The sequence below is a fragment of the Pristiophorus japonicus genome, chromosome 4 (assembly GCF_044704955.1).
Source record: "Pristiophorus japonicus isolate sPriJap1 chromosome 4, sPriJap1.hap1, whole genome shotgun sequence".
NCBI lineage: Eukaryota > Metazoa > Chordata > Chondrichthyes > Pristiophoridae > Pristiophorus > Pristiophorus japonicus.
The window spans coordinates 297,340,749-297,359,893 of NC_091980.1; the positions used below are offsets into that span (position 1 = coordinate 297,340,749).

Below are 19,145 nucleotides of genomic sequence, written 5' to 3' on the forward strand. Positions count from 1 at the left end.
ATGCACAAGAGTCCTGGGTTGGAGGAACAGAGTTGGGGGCAACGGGTAAGGGGGGAGATTTTATAGTGTTGCAAGACTTGGAAGTGGAGAGGAACTAGGTCAAGGACAGTTATACAAGGATAATGATTTTAAATTTGAGGCTTTGGGAGTCTAGCAGTTCATGTAGGTCAGCGAGGGCACAGGTCATGGGCAAGTGGGATTTAATGCAGGGTAGCAAATGGGTGTAGAGTTTTGGATGATCTGACATTTATGGATGATGTGAAGCTGGCCAGTACAGCATTGGAATAGTCCAGTTTGGAGGCGACAAAGGCATGAATGAGGGTTTCAGCGGAAAATGGGCTGAGGTAGGGCAGATGGGGTGAAAGTACAAAGATGGAAGTAGGGCTGTCTTTGTAGTGGAGAGGATACCGGGCAAGAAGCTTTGTTTGGGTTGAATAGGATGCTGAGGCGTGAATTTAAAAGCCTTGTGTTTTATCTTCCAAGGCTATCTCTGCCATCTCCTCCAGCATTATTTTCCCTCTCTCATCCACTAGTGCTCCGACTGGCCTTTGTGGTTTGTTTCTGTCTGTAGAGGTAGTGATATTTTGCTTTTCTTTTGGATACAATCTATGGTCGCAATACCAAATGGAGGATCATATATCATGGGGTGTTTTTAATGTCTTTATTGCAGTTGGTGAATTTCATTGTGAAGCAGTAATGCTCCAGTAAGCATGTTTCACTTGTTGAGCGAGTTAAATAATTTTGATGTACCCAGCGTGCTTTAATAAATATAATTTGCTCTTCCAACCTGAAATGTCAGTTATTTAATTGCTGTATAGTTTAATATTTTTACTGTTTTGTTCCACAGCCCTGCTGCAAATCAAGGATCTCTGCAGCCCCAAACACACAAACATTATGGTATTACATCTCCAATTAGTTTGGCTTTGCCAAAAGAAAATGATTATGTGCTTACTCAGAAACTCATTGAAGCACTGAAACCTTTTGGTGTCTTTGAAGAGGAGGAGGAGCTGCAGCACAGGTAAATCTTACAATAATCATTAAATAATATCAATCTATTCAGCTTCATTTTAAATCTAGTTTTAAATGGTCTTTGCTTTCCCAGATGTTCTAATTATTAATGACATTTTGATTTTATTTAATTATTGACTAACTTGCTTTAGCTGGTATATATTTTGCACGCACATTTGTGCAGATCAGGGAAGGGACATGACTTTCCCCCCTGCTCCCCAGGGCTCTACTCAATCTTTTGACCATAATACATTTTCAATCTCCACATACAAACACAATAATTTAATATCTCCCTTGGGATTGGGGGAAGTATTCACCTAGGGTACAAGTGACTGTTTCAAAATTGGCTGTGTGTAAGGTCTTGCTCTGCTCATAACCTCCAGCACTAACTGGCCATTGGCTGTGTGTCATTCTCCAGAGAACATCTGATCTTAATTTTTAGCTTCTATACATGCATAAGAGATATATGTGCATAGAAATACTTAGAAGAGGGAATGGCCATTTGGCCCATTGTGTCAGTCTTTCAGATATTAACCCTATGTATCCACCTTTTTACATAAGAACATAAGTAGGAGTAGACCATTTGGCCCCTCAAGCCTGCTCCGCCATTCAATAAGATCATGGCTGATCTACCATTTTTACCATATCCTTAATCCTTTCTTGGAGCAACACATCCAGTTCACTAACGCATTGAAACCATCAAGCCAGAATTAGCCGTGCCTTTAGTCAAGGTGTTCCAATACAGCTACAACACTGGCATCTACCTGACAATGTGGAAAACTCTCCAGGTATGTCCTGTCCACAAAAAGCAAGACAAATCCAATCTGACCAATTGCTGCCCCATCAGTCTATTCTCAGTTATTAGCAAAATGATGGAAGGTGTCATCAAAAGTGCTATCAAGCAGCACTTACTCACCAATAACCTGCTCACCGATGCTTAGTTTGGGTTCTGCCAGGACCACTTGGCTCCAGACCTCATTACAGTCTTGATCCAAACATGGACAAAAGAGCTGAATTCTAGAAGTGAGGTGAGAGTGACTGGCTTTAACATCAAGGTAGCATTTGACAAAGTCTGGCATCAAGGAACCCTAGTAAAATTGGAGTCAATGTGAATCGGGGGAAACTCTCCACTGGCTGGAGTCATACCTAGCACAAAGGAATTTGGTTACCGTTGGAGGACATTCATCTCCGAGCAGTGTCCTAGGTCCAACCATCTTCAGCTGCTTCATCAATGACCTTCCCTCCATCATAAGGTCAGAAGTGGGGATGTCCGCTGATTGTGCACTGTTTGGTTCCACTCTTAACTCCTCAGATGATTAAGCGATCCATGCCCACATGCAACAAGACCTGGACGACATTCAGGCTCAGGCTGATAAGTGGCACATAACATTCACGTCAGGCCACGACCATCTCCAACAACCGAGAGTCTAACCACTGCCCCTTGACATTCAACGGCATTACAATCACTGAATCCTCACCATCAACATCCTGAGGGTCACCATTGACCAGAAACTTAACTGGACCAGCCACATAAATACTGTGGCTACAAGAGCAGGTCAAAGGCTGGGTATTCTGTGGCGAGTGAATTATCTCCTGACTCCCCAAAGCCTTTCCACCATCTACAAGGCACAAGTCAGGAGTGTGATGGAATACTCTCCACTTGCCTGGATGAGTGCAACTCCCAACAACACTCAATAAGCTCGACACCATCCAGGACAAAGCAGCCCGCTTGATTGGCACCCCATCCATCACCTTAAACGTTCAGTCCCTCCACCACCGGTGCACAGTGGCTGCAGTGTGTACCATCTACAAGATGCACTGCAGCAACTCGCCAAGGTTTCTTTGGCAGCACCTCCCAAATCCGCGACCTCTACCACCTAGAAGGACAAGGGCAGTAGGCTCTTGGGAATACCATCACCTGCAAGTTCCCCTCCAAGTTACACACCATCCTGACTTGGAACTATATCGCTGTTCCTTCATTATTGCTGTGTCAAAATCCTGGAACTCCCTCCCTGACAGCACTGTGGGACTACCTTCAGCACTCGTACTGCAGCGGTTCAAGAAGGCGGCTCTCCACCACCACCATCTTCTGGAGGGCAATTAGGGATGGGCAATAAATGCTGGCCCTGCCAGCGATGCCCACGTCTCGAATGAAGGGGGAAAAAAAACCTCTAATGGCTTTCCCTGGTAACTTATTCCAGAACTAAATGTAAAGCTCATTAAACATCCACTGCCTCCAACACCGACCCGTCCGATCTGTAGAATACACTGCAGCAACTTGCCATGTTTTCAACAGCACCTTCCAATTCTGCAAACTGTTATCACCTAAAAGGTCAAGGGCAGCAGCGCCTCCAAGTCTCACACCGTCCTGACTTGGACATATATCACCATTCCTTCATCGTCGCTGGGTCTAAATCCTGTACCTTTGCTACTCGGACTGCAGCGGTTCAAGAAGGCTGTTCAGCGCCATGTTCTCTAGGGCATCTAGGGAAGGGCAATAACTGACCTTGCTAGTGACGCCCATATCTGAAATGTAATTTTAAAAACTTTTTAGATAAATGAAATTGCTCTAACTTCTAATTTTTAACCTGTTTCCCCTCGTATTTGCCTTTGGCACCAATTTGCTTGGATCAATTCTGTCAAATTTTGTAAACTCCAATTGGATTACCTTGATGTGTCTGCTTTTCCAAAGAGGAGTTTTACTTCCTTAACCTTTCTAAAATTTCTAATCTAATATGTTCTCTGTTTCATGATTTAAGATACCCAATTGGATTTGTGCACAGCGTAGCGATGGGAAATTGATTCAAGTGGCCATGTTTTGGGAGTAATCTACATGTTCTTGTGCAAAATATTCTTGTTTATGTCAAATGGTGGTTGCAGTGGTGAATCTGTAGGGGATTTGCACTCACTGACTCCGTCCACCATGGAGCCTCTATACCTAGTATTTTTCTGTTGAGCTAATCTGGAGCACTGACTTTATTGTAGTTTTTCTCGACTACAGTGGGTCATATTAAGCCGAGAGAAAATGAAACGCCATGATGCTGAAAATCTGAAATAACAATAAATGCTGCAAATACTGTCAGCATGTGAAAGAACGATTGATTATCATATTGAGTGTAGCCCTTCATCAGCATTTCCAACATCTCCTGTTCAAATTTAAGTTGACCACACAGTAGGTTCACTTAAATAAATATCGTAAACCATTAACTAAAGGATAAGAATGAGTGATAAAGTAATTTCTCTAATTTAAAAAATTTTCCTCTGTCGTGATGCATTCAGTGATGACATTGTTAACTGACTCCTTATCTTGCAGAATTGCAATTCTAGGGAAACTAAATAGCTTAGTTAAAGAGTGGATCCGGGATACCAGTGAAATTAAGGTAAGGACAATACTTAATTGAAATTAAATTTTTTCTGTGCTGCATGATATAAGCTGTCACTTGCAACATGTATTTGGATTAGATATCTTCGAAAGTGAAGGCTCATGACCATGTTTCAGGAAGAAACTGCTTGTTTTTATCAAGTGGGAAAGGGTATGTGGTCCTTTACAAGAAATTCAAAATCATGTATGGGGATGGAGCAAACTAAATGGTACTTAAAAATTAATTTTGTGTAAATAGTTTCAAGAATATTTGAAGTATGACCTATGTTGAATACTTGCATAAGAACATAAGAAATAGGAGCAGGAGTAGGCCGTATGGCCCCTTGAGCCTGCTCTGCCATTTAACATGTTCATGGCTGATCTGATCATGGACTCGGATCCACTTCCCTGCCTGCTCCCTTAATTCCTTATTGGACTATCTCAATCTTAAATTTATTCAATGTCCTGGCTTCCACAGCTCTGAGGCAGCGAATTCCACAGATTTACAACCCTCAGAAGGAATTCCTTCTCGTCTCAGTTTTAAATGGGAGGCCCCTTATTCTAAGATTAAGCCCCCTAGTTCTAGTCTACCCTATCAGTGGACACATCCTCTCTTCATCCACCTTGTCAAACCCCCTCATAATCTTGTGCGTTTCGATAAGATCGCCTCTCTTCTAAATTCCAATGAGTAGAGGCTCAACCCACTCCAAATCTTTCCTCATAAGTCAACCCCCTCATATCCGGAATCAACTTAGTGAACCTTTTCTTAACTGCCTCCAAAGCAAGTATATCCTTTTGTAAATATGGAAACCAAAACTGCAGTTTTCCAGGTGTATACCTTGTATAACTGTAGCAAGACTTCCTTGCTTTTATACTTCATCCCCTTTGCAATAAAGGCCAAGATTCCATTGGCCTTCCTGATCAGTTGCTGTACCTGCATACTAACATTTTGTGTTTCATGCACAAGTACCTCCAGGTCCTGCTGTACTGCAGCACTTTGCAATTTTTCACCACTTAAATAATAACTTGCTCTTTGATTTTTTTTCTGCCAAAGTGCATGACCTCACACTTTCCAACATTATATTTCATCTGCCAAATTTTTGCCCACTCTTTTAGCATGTCGATGTCCTTTTGCAAATTTTGTGTGTCCTCCTCACATTGCTTTTCCTCCCATCTTTGTATCCTCAGCAAACTTGGCTACGTTACACTCTGCCCCTTCCAAATCGTTAATATAGATTGTAAATAGTTGGGCTCCCAGCACTGATTCCTGCGGCACCCCACTAGTTACTGATTGCCAACCGGAGAATGAACCATTTATCTCAACTTTGTTTCCTGTTAGTTAGCCAATCCTCTATCCATGCTAATATATTACCCTCAACCCTGTAACCTTTTATGTGGCACCTTGTCAAATGCCTTCTGGAAGTCCAAATACACCACATCCACTGGTTCACCTTTATCCACCCTATTCGTTGCATCCTCAAAGAATTTCAGCAAATTTGTCAAGCATGACTTCCCCATCATAAATCCATGCTGACTCTGCCTGACCAAATTATGCTTTTCCAACTAACCTGCTACTACTACTTTAATAATGGACTCCAACATTTTCCCAACCACGGATGTTGGGCTAACTGGTCTATAGTTTCCCTCTTTTTGTCTGCTTCCTTTTTTAAATCGGGGTGCTCCATTTGCAGTTTTCCAATCTACTGGGACCTCTCCAGAATCCAGGGTTGGGTGATCATAGATCAGGAAAGTAAATTCAACTACAGTTTTAGGAAGGAAGCTAAGCTCTTGAAGATCTGCAACATTTATTGAGACGGCACCAATGTGTAGCTTCAAATTTGAAACATAGAAAATAGGTGCAGGAGCAGGCCATTCGGACCTTCGAGCCTGCACCGCCATTCAATATGATCATGGCTGATCATTCAACCTCAGTACCCCACCCCAGCCTTCTCGCCATATCCCCTGATCCCTTTAGCCGTAAGGACCACATCTAACTCCCTTTTGAATATGTCCAACGAACTGGACTCAACAACTTTCTGTGGCAGAGAATCTCACAGGTTCACAACTCTCTGGGTGAAACAGTTTTTCCTCATCTCGGTCCTACATGGCTTACCCCTTATCCTTAGACTCTGTCCCCTGGTTCTGAACTTCCCCAACGTCGGGAACATTCTACCTGTACAGTCCCGTCAGAAGTTTATACGTTTCTATGAGAACCCCTCTCATCCTTCTAAACTCCAGTGAATACAGGCCCAGTCGATACAGTCTCTCATATGTCAGTCCTGCCATTCCGGGAATCAGTCTTGTGAACCTTCGCTGCACTCCCTCAATAGCAAGCGCGTCCTTCCTCAGATTAGGAGACCAAAACTGCACACAATACTCAAGGTGTGGTCTCACCAAGGCCCTGTACAACTGCAGTAAGACCTCCCTGCTCCTATACTCCAATCCCCTCGCTATGAAGGCCAGCATGCCATTTGCTTTCTTTACTGCCTGCTGTACCTGCATGCCTACCTTCAATGATACCCAGGTCTCGTTGCACCTCCCCTTTTTACTAATCTGTCACTATTCAGATGATCTGCCTTCCTGTTTTTGCCACCAAAGTGGATAACCTCACATTTATACACATTATATTGCATCTGCCCATTCACCTAACCTGTCCCAGTCCCCCTGCAGCCACTTAGCATCCTCCTTGCAGCTTGCACTGCCACCCAGCTTAGTGTCATCTGCAAACTTGGAGATATTACATTCAATTACATAGAAACACAGAAAATAGGTGCAGGAGTAGGCCCTTCGAGCCTGCACCGCCATTCAATAAGATCATAGCTGATCATTCCTTCAGTACTCCTTTCCTGCCTTCTCTCCATATCCCTTGATCCCCTTAACCGTAAGGGCCATATCGAACTCCCTCTTGAATATATCCAATGAACTGTCAACAACTCTCTGCGGCAGGGAATTCCATAGGTTAACAACTCTGAGTGAAGAAGTTTCTCCTCATCTCAGCCCTAAATGGCCTAACCCTTATCCTAAGACTATGTCTCCTGGTTCTGGACTCCCCCAGCATCGGGAACATTCTTCCCACATCTAACCTGTCCAGTCCCATCAGAATCTTATGTTTCTGAGATTCCCCCCTCATCTTTTTAAACTCCAGTGAATAAAGGCCCAGTTAATACACACTCTCCTCCTATGACATCCCAGCCATCCCTGGAATCAGTCTGGTAAACCTTCGCTACACTCCCTCAATAGCAAGAACGTCCTTCGTCAAACTAGGAGACCAAAACTGAACACACTATTCCAGGTGAGGCCTCACTAAGGCCCTGTACAACTGCATTAAGACCTTCCTACTCTTGTACTCAAAATCCCCTTGCTATGAAGGCCAACATACCATTTGCCTTCTTTACCGCCTGCTGTACCTGCGTGCCCAGTTTCAGTGACTGATGAACCATGACACCCAGGTCTCGTTGCACCTCCCCTTTTCCTAATCTGCCGTCATTCAGATAATATTCTGCCTTCGTGTTTTTGCCCCCAAAATGGATAACCTCACATTTATCCACATTATACTGCATCTGCAATGCATTTGCCCACTCACCTTACCTGTCCAAATCACCCTGCAGCCTCTTTGCGTCCTCCTCGCGTCCTCCTCACAGCTCGCACCAAAAACTTGGAGATATTACACTCTCTTCCTTCATCTAAATTGTTAATGTATATTGTAAAGAGCTGGGGTCTCAGCACTGAGCCCTGCGGCACTCCACTAGTCACTGCCTGCCATTCTGAAAAGGACCCGTTTATCCCGACTCTCTGCTTCCTGTCTGCCAACCAGTTCTCTATCCACGCCAGTACATTACTCCCAATACCATGCGCTTTGATTTTGCACACCAATCTCTTGAGCGGGACCTTGTCAAAAGCCTTTTGAAAGTCCAAATACACCACATCCACTGGTTCCCCCTTGTCCACTCTACTAGTTACATCCTCAAAAAATTCTAGAAGATTTGTCAAGCATGATTTCCCTTTCATAAATCCATGCTGACTGGGTCCGATCCTGTCACTGCTTTCCAAATGCGCTGCTATTACATCTTTAATAATTGACTCCAGAATTTTCCCCACCATCGATGTCAGGCTAACCGGTCTATAATTCCCTGTTTTCTCTACCTCCTTTTTTAAAAAGTGGGGTTACATTAGCTACCTTCCAATCCATAGGAACTGATCCAGAGTCCATGGAATGTTAGAAAATGACTACTATTTCTAGGGCCACTTCCGTAAGTACTCTGGGATGCAGACTATCAGGCCCTGGGGATTTATTGGCCTTCAATCCCCTCAATTTCCTGACTAATAAGGATTTCCTTCAGTTCTACCTTCTCGCTAGACCCTCGGGCCCCTAGTATTTCCGGAAGGTTATTTGTGTCTTCCTTCGTGAAGACAGAACCAAAGTATTTGTTCAATTGGTCTGCCATTTCCTTGTTCCCAATTATGAATTCACCTGATACTGACTGCAAGGGACCTACATTAGTCTTCACTAATCTTTTTCTCTTCACATAATTGACTGCAAAAGCTTCCCTGCAAGCTTACACTTATACTCTCTTTTCCCCCTCCTAATTAAACCCTTAGTCCTCCTCTGCTGAATTCTAAATTTCTCCCAGTCCTCAGGTTTGCTACTTTTTTTGGCCAATTTATATGCCTTTTGTTAGCCATGGTTGAGCCACCTTTCCTTTTTTATTTTTACGCCACACAGGGATGTACAATTGTTGTAGTTCATCCATGTGATCTTTAAATGTCTGCCATTGTCTATCCACCGTCAACCCTTTAAGTATCATTCGCCAGTCTATCCTAGCCATTTCACGCCTCATACTGTCGAAGTTTCCTTTCTTTTAATTCAGAGCGTTACTTTGTCACACTCCATTTTAATGAAGAATTCTACCATATTATGGTCACTCTTCCCCAAGGGGCCTCGCACAACCAGATTGCTAATTAATCCTCTCTCGTTACACAAGACTCAGTCTAGGATGGCCTGCTCTCTAGTTGGTTCCTTGACATAGTGGTCTAGAAAACAATCCTTTATACACGCCAGGAAATACTCCTCCACAGTATTGCTACCAGTTTAGTTAACCCAATCAATATGTAGATTAAAGTCACCCGTGATAACTACTGTACCCTTATTGCACGCATCACTAATTTCCTGTTTGATGCTGTTCCCAACCTCCTTACTACTGTTTGGTGGTCTGCACACAACTCCCACTAACGTTTTCTGCTCTTTGGTATTTCGCAGCTCTACCCATATAGATTCCACATCATCCACGCTAATGTCCTTATTGCGTTAATCTCCTCTTTAACCAGTAACGCTACCCCCACCTATTTTTCCTTCCTGTCTATCCTTCCTGAATATTGAATACCCCTGAATGTTCGGTTCCCAGCCTTGGTTACCCTGGAGCCATGTCTCCGTAATCTCAATTACATCATATCCGTTAAAGCTATCTGCGCAGTTAATTTATCCACCTTATTACGTTGAATACGTGTAGCTTTACTACTCTTTGGGGGAAAACAGTGTACTTGTATGCACTCATTATTATAATCTTTAATTGACTCAAATGGTAGCCAACTGTCCTCCTGAGTCATAAGGTTTTTGATTCAAATTCACACACCACATAATCTAAGCTGACATTCCAGTACTGAGTGTGCTGCATTGTCAGACGAGGTGTCAAACCGAGACCCTATCTTCCTGTTCGGGTGGACTTTAAAATTCCTATAGCACTAATCGAAGAAGAGTGGTGAGGTCTTAGCCAATGTTTTCTTCATCTAGCATCACCTAAATTTGACTCCTTATTCATCATTGTTGCTTTTGTGGAGCTACTTGTTCACCTATATACCAACGGTCACTTCAAAGTATGTGAAGCATTTTGAGAACTCACGAGAGACCTGTTAAGGCACCATAGATATACAGATTCATTCTTCCTTTATAGAAGAATATGTAATTTCTGATTATTTTACAGAATCAATTAAATTTTTTTTCAGAATCTTCCACCATCAGTAATAGAGAATGTTGGCGGGAAAATTTTTACATTTGGTTCGTACAGATTAGGAGTGCATACAAAAGGTACGTTGTATACATTAATATATTTGGGTATCACCATTCTGTGTCTCACACACACACACACCTGCAGATGTATACTTCTACCACCAGATGGAATTTCTTAAACTCCAGAAGCTACAGATCATAACATAAGAAATAGGAGCAAGAGTAAGCCATACGGCCCCTCAAGCATGCTCCGCCATTCAATACGATCATGGCTGATCCGATCATGGACTCTGGTCCACTTCCCTGCCAGATCTCCATAACCCCTTATTCCCTTATCGTTTAAAAAACTGTCTATTTCTGTCTTAAATTTAAGACAATGTCCCAGCTTCCACAACTCTCTGAGGCAGCGAATTCCACAGATCCACAATCCTCCGAGAGAAGAAATTTCTCCTCATCTCAGTTTTAAATGGGCGGCCCCTTATTCTAAGATCGTGCCCTCTAGTTCTAGTCTCCCCCATCAGTGGAAACATCCTCTCTGCATCCACCTTGTCAAGCCCTCTCGTAACCTTACATATTTTGATAAGATCACCTCTCATTCTTCTGAATTCCAAATGAGTAGAGGCCCAACCTACTCAACCTTTCCTCATAAGTCAACCCCCTCATCCCCGGAATCAACCTTGTGAACCTTTTCCAAACTGCCTCCAACAAAAGTCCCTATACCTGTACCTACATCATCGCTATTGAGCTGAGGGAAATTTGCTTTTTCCTGACATGCTGTAGGCAAAGATGCTCTCAATCCACTAGTACTGGTTAGAGTTCCAGCATGTTGATAATGACTTCTCATTACATGTCTTCCATAGTCTCTGGGCGCGATAAGTTAGATACCCTTTTAATGTGGTGCGGGGGGGTGCGTAGGAGTGACAATGAGAACCCAGTTTTGAATTACGGAGAAAATTCATTTAAAGCAATGGTTTTTAAAACCCAGCCGATGGGTCAGATTCAACCTGCATGATCCTTCAACCTGGCTTGTAGTTCTAGATGTGCACCGAGCAGTTCAAACTCTCCAGATTTTCAGGATTGGAAAAGCTGCCTCCTAGTTGGTGCATTTAGACCAATGTAGGAGCAGAGTTTTGCACCAATTGGGAAGTAGTTTCCAGGTGTGGTAAATTTCAAGAGCTTTTTAAAAAAAAAGTCCACTCGCAAGTCATGGGGCACTAAAAAGGAGTAGCAAGCGAGCAGAGTAAGGTGGACCAAGCCAAGCTGTACAATACAAAAGCTGGAAATCTGAAATAAAAACACAATGTTGGGAATACTCAACTCTGCTTCTCTCTCCACAGATGCTAACATTTCGGGTCAATGACCTTTCATCAGAAATAGAAAAAGTTAGAGATGAGAGGTTTTGAGCATGTGCAGAGGCAGGGAAAAGGGGAGGGAATGTCCTTGATAGGGTGGAAGTTAGGAGTGATTAATCGTCAAAAGGGACCATACATGTAGAATAGGAACAGGAGTAGGCCTTTTAGCCCCTCGAGCCTGTTCCCCCATGCCCCAACTCCATTATTTTTGCCCCATATCTCTTAATAACTTTGGTTAACAAAAATCTATCAAACTCAGATTTAAAATGAACAATTGAGCCAGCATCAACTGCAGTTTGCAGAAGAGTTCCAAACTTCTACCACCCTTTGCGTGTACAAGTGTTTCCTTACTTTGCTCCTGAAATTAGATGTAGGGGAGCAGTCCAGGCCAGGAAGAGCAAAAAGGTAAGTGAGATCCAGAGTTTTTGGATTGCTGAAGAGCAGTGGCAGGGAAGGTTTAGCTTTTTACTGTACAAGGATTGGATTTTTTTGCTTTGTGTGTGCGTGCGTGTGTATGGGAGAGGGGAGTGGTGGAGGGGTGGTCTTTGTATTATGTTGAGCTGGGATTCTTAGTGTGGGAAGGCTTTGCTGATTTTTAAAAAAGAATCAAATCTGACCATCTAGTGGTTGGTTCATGTTCATCTGTTGTAAAAGATGGGACACCCCTGACATACAACTGCTCCAGAGAAGCTATTTATTGTTCTATTAATTCTTTAGCTGTAGGTGACACTGGCAAAGCCCCATTTTATTACTCACCCCTAGTTTCCCCAAGAACGTGGTGGGCTGTCTTAATTGCTACACTTGTTGTGATGATACTGATCCCATGATGTGTTAGGTAGGGAATTCCAGGATATTAACTCATTGACAATGAAGGAGCAGTGATTGATTATATGTCCAGGACAGCAGATTGTGAAATTTGGAGGTGATTGTATCTCACCACATTGCTGCTTTTGTCCTTGGTGGTAGAGGTCATTGGAAAGGAGGTGTTGTTGAAGTAACCCGGGTGAGTTGCCATCTTCTAGATAGTGCCCAATACAGCCACAACGGTAGAGTTGTTGGATAACGAGCACGATGAGTATGCACGGTAAAGCAAAAATCTTTATTCTTTCAGGTGCTGATATTGATGCCCTATGTGTTGCACCTCGCCACATTGAAAGAATTGACTTCTTCGCATCATTCTGTGAAAAGCTGAAGCAGCAAGATGAAGTGAGGAATTTACGGGTAAGTATAGTAAATGTCGTACTACTTGCGTGTGTGGTGTTTATTGCATTTATGCACTTTGTTGACTGTTATCTGTTTATTTTACAGGCTGTTGAAGAAGCTTTTGTACCAGTAATTAAACTATCCTTTGATGGTATAGAGGTACTTTCTTAAATATTAACTGTGGTTTACATCATGCTTCGATTAAATTTGTGATTTCTTTTATAAGGTAATTTAATTTAAAAGGGACATTTTTGTATGGTTCTGTTCTAATAATCTTCTAATAGTCACCAATAGTAATCTGATTCTACAATTTTTAATATTTCAAGTCCATAAATCTGAAATCAGTATTACTGAAACATTAGTATGAGTTCACTCCATATACTATTTGATGCTTGCAAGCCTGAAGATGAATTTTACTAAAATCAAGTGTACCTGTCAAAGTGTTGTATTTTTATGAAATTTAGATTTATTGCATTCTAGGAAAGTGGTGATATAAATCTAAATGAATGCAAGGGTTTTAGTTAGATATATGTATTGAAGTCTAAAGAAAGCAAACTTTCGACTATTTTAATCAGAATGTATGTTGTTTTTTAGGAAGGTAATTGAATGTGACCAGTTCAGAATGTAAAATCTTCTGTTTTAGATTGATATTTTGTTTGCAAGATTGGCACTTCAGACAATCCCTGAAGATTTGGATCTTCGAGATGATGTGCTACTTAAAAACTTGGACCTGAGGTGCATTAGAAGTCTTAATGGTAAGTGGCTGTCAATTGTGAATATATATTGGAGAACTTGGGTGTGAAAAATTGAGGGAAAGATGTTCGTTCTTCCTTTGCCGCACTGAGAGTGGTTATGGGTTAATGAGAAGAAAGAGAAGTGAAGTCATACATGATGAGTGGAATACAAAAGTCTGCTTATACTTTTCATTTAAATACTTTAGATTTTGGGGAATGTGGGGACATTCCCAATGTAAAAATAGGAGACTTTCGTGGATGTAAAGTTCAAGTCGGATGTTTTTATTATTTTTTGTTCCCTCCACCTGTTCTGCAAAATGCTACAATGTAATAGTGTGAAAATAAATCGGTCAATGTGGATGATAGAGAAATAAGATTTTCCAAAAATAGAATATTTAAAAAAAATTGTGCTTTGAAGACAGTTTTTGGACTATGCTAAACTGATAGGTATTTTTTTCCTGTTGAACAGGTTGCAGAGTCACTGATGAGATATTACATTTAGTACCAAACATTGAAAATTTTAGGCTGACGTTGCGAGCAATTAAATTATGGGCAAAACGTAAGTTCTTCACAAATGTTATTTACAATACAGTTGTTTATAAGTAATGTTCTGCCCTGGATGGTGTGCAGCTTCTTGAGTGTTATTGTGGCTGCATCCATCCAGGTGAGTGGTGAGTATTCCATCACACACCTGCCTTGAGCCTTGTAGATGGTGGAGAGGCTTTGAAGGGACATTTTCTGTAGTTGATTTGCATGACGCATGCTTATGCGTAAATCTGTTAAGTCTGCTTGAAAGGCCTTGATGTGATTAATGCAAGGTGATCAGGCCTATAGAAACATCAAGGCTAAATTGCTGTCTGTAGACAGAACGTAGGGTTCTGTTTGACGTTGAAGTGCTGCTCTGCTCCCTGGATCAGTTAGTGTATTAAGCAGCAGTAAGGAGCATTCTGATAATGCTCTGGTTAGGGTTACATGGAAACATAGGCTCCAGTGACTCAGTTAGTGGATTCACCGAGCTACAGATCAGGTTCAATCCCTGGTCTGTGTTACTTGGGGCACTGGTAGGATTGCTGAAGCTCTCCTCTTCCGTTCTTGCCCCTGATAACTGTCCTGATCCCTGCTGGGAAAGGTGTGTTTGTGGATGCACAGCGAGGGCAGAGTTGTGTTTGGCTGTGATGCCCTCCAGTTGACACTCTGCATGTCGGGTCTGATATGATGAATGACTGCTTGGACAAAAAGGCATTGTTCAAGTCCTGTTCTGGAATGGTTTACATAGTTGGGGACAAGCTGTTAGATTCGTTAGCAGACAAAATCATTCCAAGTGAGCAGTGTTTCAGCGAAGAGTGTTGAGTAGAGTTCTGCATGGGATTGTTGCCTGAGATGTTGGACTCTCTGGGGTTCACACAAACTCCTCCAAAGTTAGTACCAAGTATCTAAGTTCTGGGCTGTGTAGTCTCTGCTGATGGGTGATTTTTAGCACTAGTTTTGGCACTGTTCTAAAGACTCTGTGCTCATCTCTGTGATTGATGTGGATACTGAAGCGCAAAAGAGAGTGACCCCAGCACTTAATCATAAGAACGTAAGAAATAGGAACAGGAGTAGGCCATACGGCCCCTCGAGCCTGCTCCGACATTCAATAAGATCATGGCTGATCTGATCATGGACTCAGCTCCACTTCCCTGCTCGCTCCCCGTAACCCCTTATCGCTCAAGAAACTGTCTATTTCTGTCTTAAATGTATTTAATATCCCAGTTTCCACAGCTCTCTGAGGCAACATATTCCACAGATTTACAACCCTCAAGAAATTCTTCCTTATCTGTTTTAAATGGGTGGCCCCTTATTCTAAGATCATAACCTCTAGTTCTAGTCTCCCCCATCAGTGGAAACATCCTCTCTACATCCACCTTGTCAAGCCCCCTCATAATCTTATACATTTCAATAAGATCACCTCTCATTCTTCTGAATTCCAATGAGTAGAGGCCCAACCTACTCAACCTTTCCTCATAAGTCAACCCCCTCATCCCCGGAATCAACCTATTGAACCTTCTCTGAACTGCCTCCAAAGCAAGTATATCCTTTCGTAAATATGGAAACCAAAACTGCACGCATTATTCCAGGTGTGGTCTCACCAATACCTTGTATAGTTGTAGCAAGACTTCCCTGCTTTTATACTCCATCCCCTTTGCAATAAAGGCCAGGATACCATTGGCCTTCCTGATCACTTGCTGCACCTGCATACTATCTTTTTGTGTTTCATGCACAAGTACCCCCAGGTCCTGCTGTGCTGCGGCACTTTGCAATCTTTCTCCATTTAAATAATAACTTGCTCTTCGATTTTTTTTGTTCTGCCAAAGTGCATGACCTCACACTTTCCAACATACTCTATATCTGCCAAATTTTTGCCCACTCGCTTAGCCTGTCTGTCCTTTTGCAGATTTTTTTGTGTCCTCACACATTGCTTTTCTTCCCATCTTTGTATCGTGAGCAAACTTGACTACGTTACACTCAGTCCCTTCTTCCAAGTCGTTAATTTAGATTGTAAATAGTTGGAGTCCCAACACTGATCCCTGCAGCACCCCACTAGTTACTGGTTGCCAACCAGAGAATGAACCATTTATCCCGACGCTCTGTTTTCTGTTAGTTAGCCAATCCTCTATCCATGCTAATATATTACCCCCAACCCCATGAACTTTTATCTTGTGCAGTAACCTGGAGTCTCCTGTGGAAACTGGCCTTCATAAATAATAAATCAGAAATGAGAGATGACCAACAGAGTTCTTGTCGTTGACTGGTGGAAAAGAACAAACGGCGGGACCTAGAACTAGGCCATATGTAAATGAGTGAGGGGTATATAATCTGAAAGCACGGAATAAATTTTTTTTTTCCACCTGTTTAAAAAAAATAATGGCACTATATATATCGCAGTTCATGTAAGTAGTATATATAAAGTGAATTTTTTTCAGAGTGAGGAAGGCTGAGCCCACAACAGGTAATCATTATTTTTTCACTTAATCATTCCTGAGGGGAGAAAAGAAACATGTGTGACCATAAATGTTTCTCCCCCTGTAGTTTCTTCTTCAGTTTGAACCAACCTAGTGGAGGTGTGAAGTAATATTATCTGTTGGTAACTGGAGAGTGTGATTCTTGTTTAGTGGTTCTCAACTTTGCTTTGGCCCCACCCCCCCCCCCGCCTTCGTAGCAAACATTGTCATAACCATTTGCAGCCAATTAGCTGGATCCCGGTAAAAGTTTTAAAAATTCCTGCAAAACTTGTCTACATGTTTTCACCTGCCTCTCCTCTCTTCTCTATCTCCAACACCCTTTTTTCCCCCACCATTTGTTTTCCACTGTATATGTGGAAAGATTCAATTCGAAAGTCGAGCTCCCCTCTTCACCCTACAGGTTACATGTCCACTGTTGGGCATAACCTATAGTTTGAGAGCCACTGATGTAGGTTAAAGAAGTTGCAGTAATGGCCCAGAATTTATAAAGTTAAATTGTAAATTAAGTGTTTTAATGGGTAAAACATTTTTCTCCATGTTTAAAAATGAATGTGTGTTTTTAAACAGGCCACAACATTTACTCAAACATACTAGGCTTTCTGGGTGGTGTGTCATGGGCCATGTTGGTGGCAAGAACGTGCCAACTGTACCCCAATGCTGTTGCATCCACCCTAGTACACAAGTTCTTCTTGGTCTTTTCAAAATGGTGAGTATTGCTTTCTATGGATCTGACTTGTAAAATGATTTGGCAACGTAGACTTGCTAACATTTATTTCACTTCACTTCTGCTAGTTGTTTGGGGGTACAAAGGCTTTTGTCTCCAGGTTGCATAAACTTATTTTATTCCCTTCAAGTTTAGATGGTTGAGAGGTGATCTAACCCAGGTGTTTAAAATAATAATGATTCGATGGGGTTCATGTAGAGAAACGAGTTCCTCTAGTGGAAAGATGAACAAGGTGGCGCAGTCTTAAAATTAGCTAGGCAATTTAGGTGTGAAATCAGAAAACATTTTATCTCACAAAGGGTAATCTCCCCCCCACACCCCCCCTATCCCCCAAAAAAAGGTCTGGCTGGTGGGTTAATTTACATCTTCAAGATTTGAGATCAATACCTTTTTTTTTGTTGGGTAAGCGTAATAAGGGATATGAAGCAAAGGTTGGTTAATGGAGTTGAGGTATAGATCAGCCATGATCTAATTGAATGATAGAACAGGCTGGAGGGGCTGAATGGCCAACTCCTGTGTCTCCCTATGTCTCTATCCTACAGGTTTATGAAGTATTTACAGCATAAAAACAGGCCACTCTGCCCAATAGGTTCATGCCGGTGTTCATGTTCCATATGAGCCTCCTCCACCCTCCTTCATCTAATCCCATCAACATATCCTTCTATTCCTTTCTCCCTCGTGTACTTATTCAGCTTCCCCTTAAATACATTGATGCTATTTGCCTCAACTGCTCCTTGTAGCGATTTCCACATTGTAACCACACTCTGGGTAAAGAAGTTTCTCTTCATCTCCGTCCTAAATGGCTTATCCCTTATCCTTCGACTATGTCCACTGATTCTGGACTTCCCCAACATCGGAAACGTTCTTCCTGCATCTAACCTGTCCAGTCCCGTCAGAATTTTACATGTTTCTATGAGATCCCCTCTCATCCTTCTAAACTCCAGTGAATACAGGCCTAGTCGATCCAGTCTCTCCTCATGTCAGTCCATCCATTCCGGGAATCAGTCTGGTGAACCTTCGCTGCACTCGCTCAATAGCAAGAACGAGCTTCCTCAGATTAGGAGACCAAAACTGGATACAATATTCCAGGTGAGGCCTCACCAAGGCCCTGTACAACTGCAGTAAGACCTTCCTGCTCCTATACTCAAATCCCCTCGCTATGAAGGCCAACATACTATTTGTCGCCTTCACAGCCTGCTGTACCTGCATGCCAACTTTCAATGACTGACTGACTGTACCATGACACCCAGGTCTCGTTGCACCTCCCCTTTTCCTAATCTGCCACCATTCAGATAATATTCTGCCTTCGTGTTTTTGCCCCCAAAGTGGATAACCTCACATTTATCCACATTATACTGCATCTGCCATGCATTTGCCCACTCACCTAATCTGTCCAAGTCACCCTGCAGCCTCTTAGCGTCGTCCTCACAGCTCACACTGCCACCCAGATTAGTGTCATCTGCAAGCTTGGAGATATTACACTCAATTCCTTCATCCAAATCATTAATATGTATTGTAAATAGTTGGGGTCCCAGCATTGAGCCCTGCAGTACCCCACTAGTCACTGCCTGCCATTCTGAAAAGGACCCGTTTATCCTGACTCTCTGCTTCCTGCCTGCCAACCAGTTCTCTATCCACGTCAGTACATTACCCCCAATGCCATGTGCTTTAACTTTGCACACCAATCTCTTGTGTGGGATGTTGTCAAAAGCCTTTTGAAAGTCCAAATACACTACATCCACTGGTTCTCCCTTGTC

The 19,145-nt window shown here is 42.4% G+C and overlaps 1 protein-coding gene across 1 annotated transcript in view; it reads left to right on the forward strand.

The window, feature by feature from the left end:
- Window positions 1-19,145, forward strand: part of papola (poly(A) polymerase alpha) — a 74,196-nt gene that overhangs the window by 16,038 nt on the left and 39,013 nt on the right. Inside the window, exons 2-9 of the mRNA XM_070879614.1 lie at window positions 848-1,018; window positions 4,322-4,388; window positions 10,370-10,451; window positions 12,837-12,946; window positions 13,034-13,087; window positions 13,572-13,683; window positions 14,132-14,221; window positions 17,232-17,370. Coding sequence (XP_070735715.1) covers window positions 848-1,018; window positions 4,322-4,388; window positions 10,370-10,451; window positions 12,837-12,946; window positions 13,034-13,087; window positions 13,572-13,683; window positions 14,132-14,221; window positions 17,232-17,370 — 825 coding nt within the window. The remainder of the gene's footprint in view (window positions 1-847; window positions 1,019-4,321; window positions 4,389-10,369; window positions 10,452-12,836; window positions 12,947-13,033; window positions 13,088-13,571; window positions 13,684-14,131; window positions 14,222-17,231; window positions 17,371-19,145) is intronic.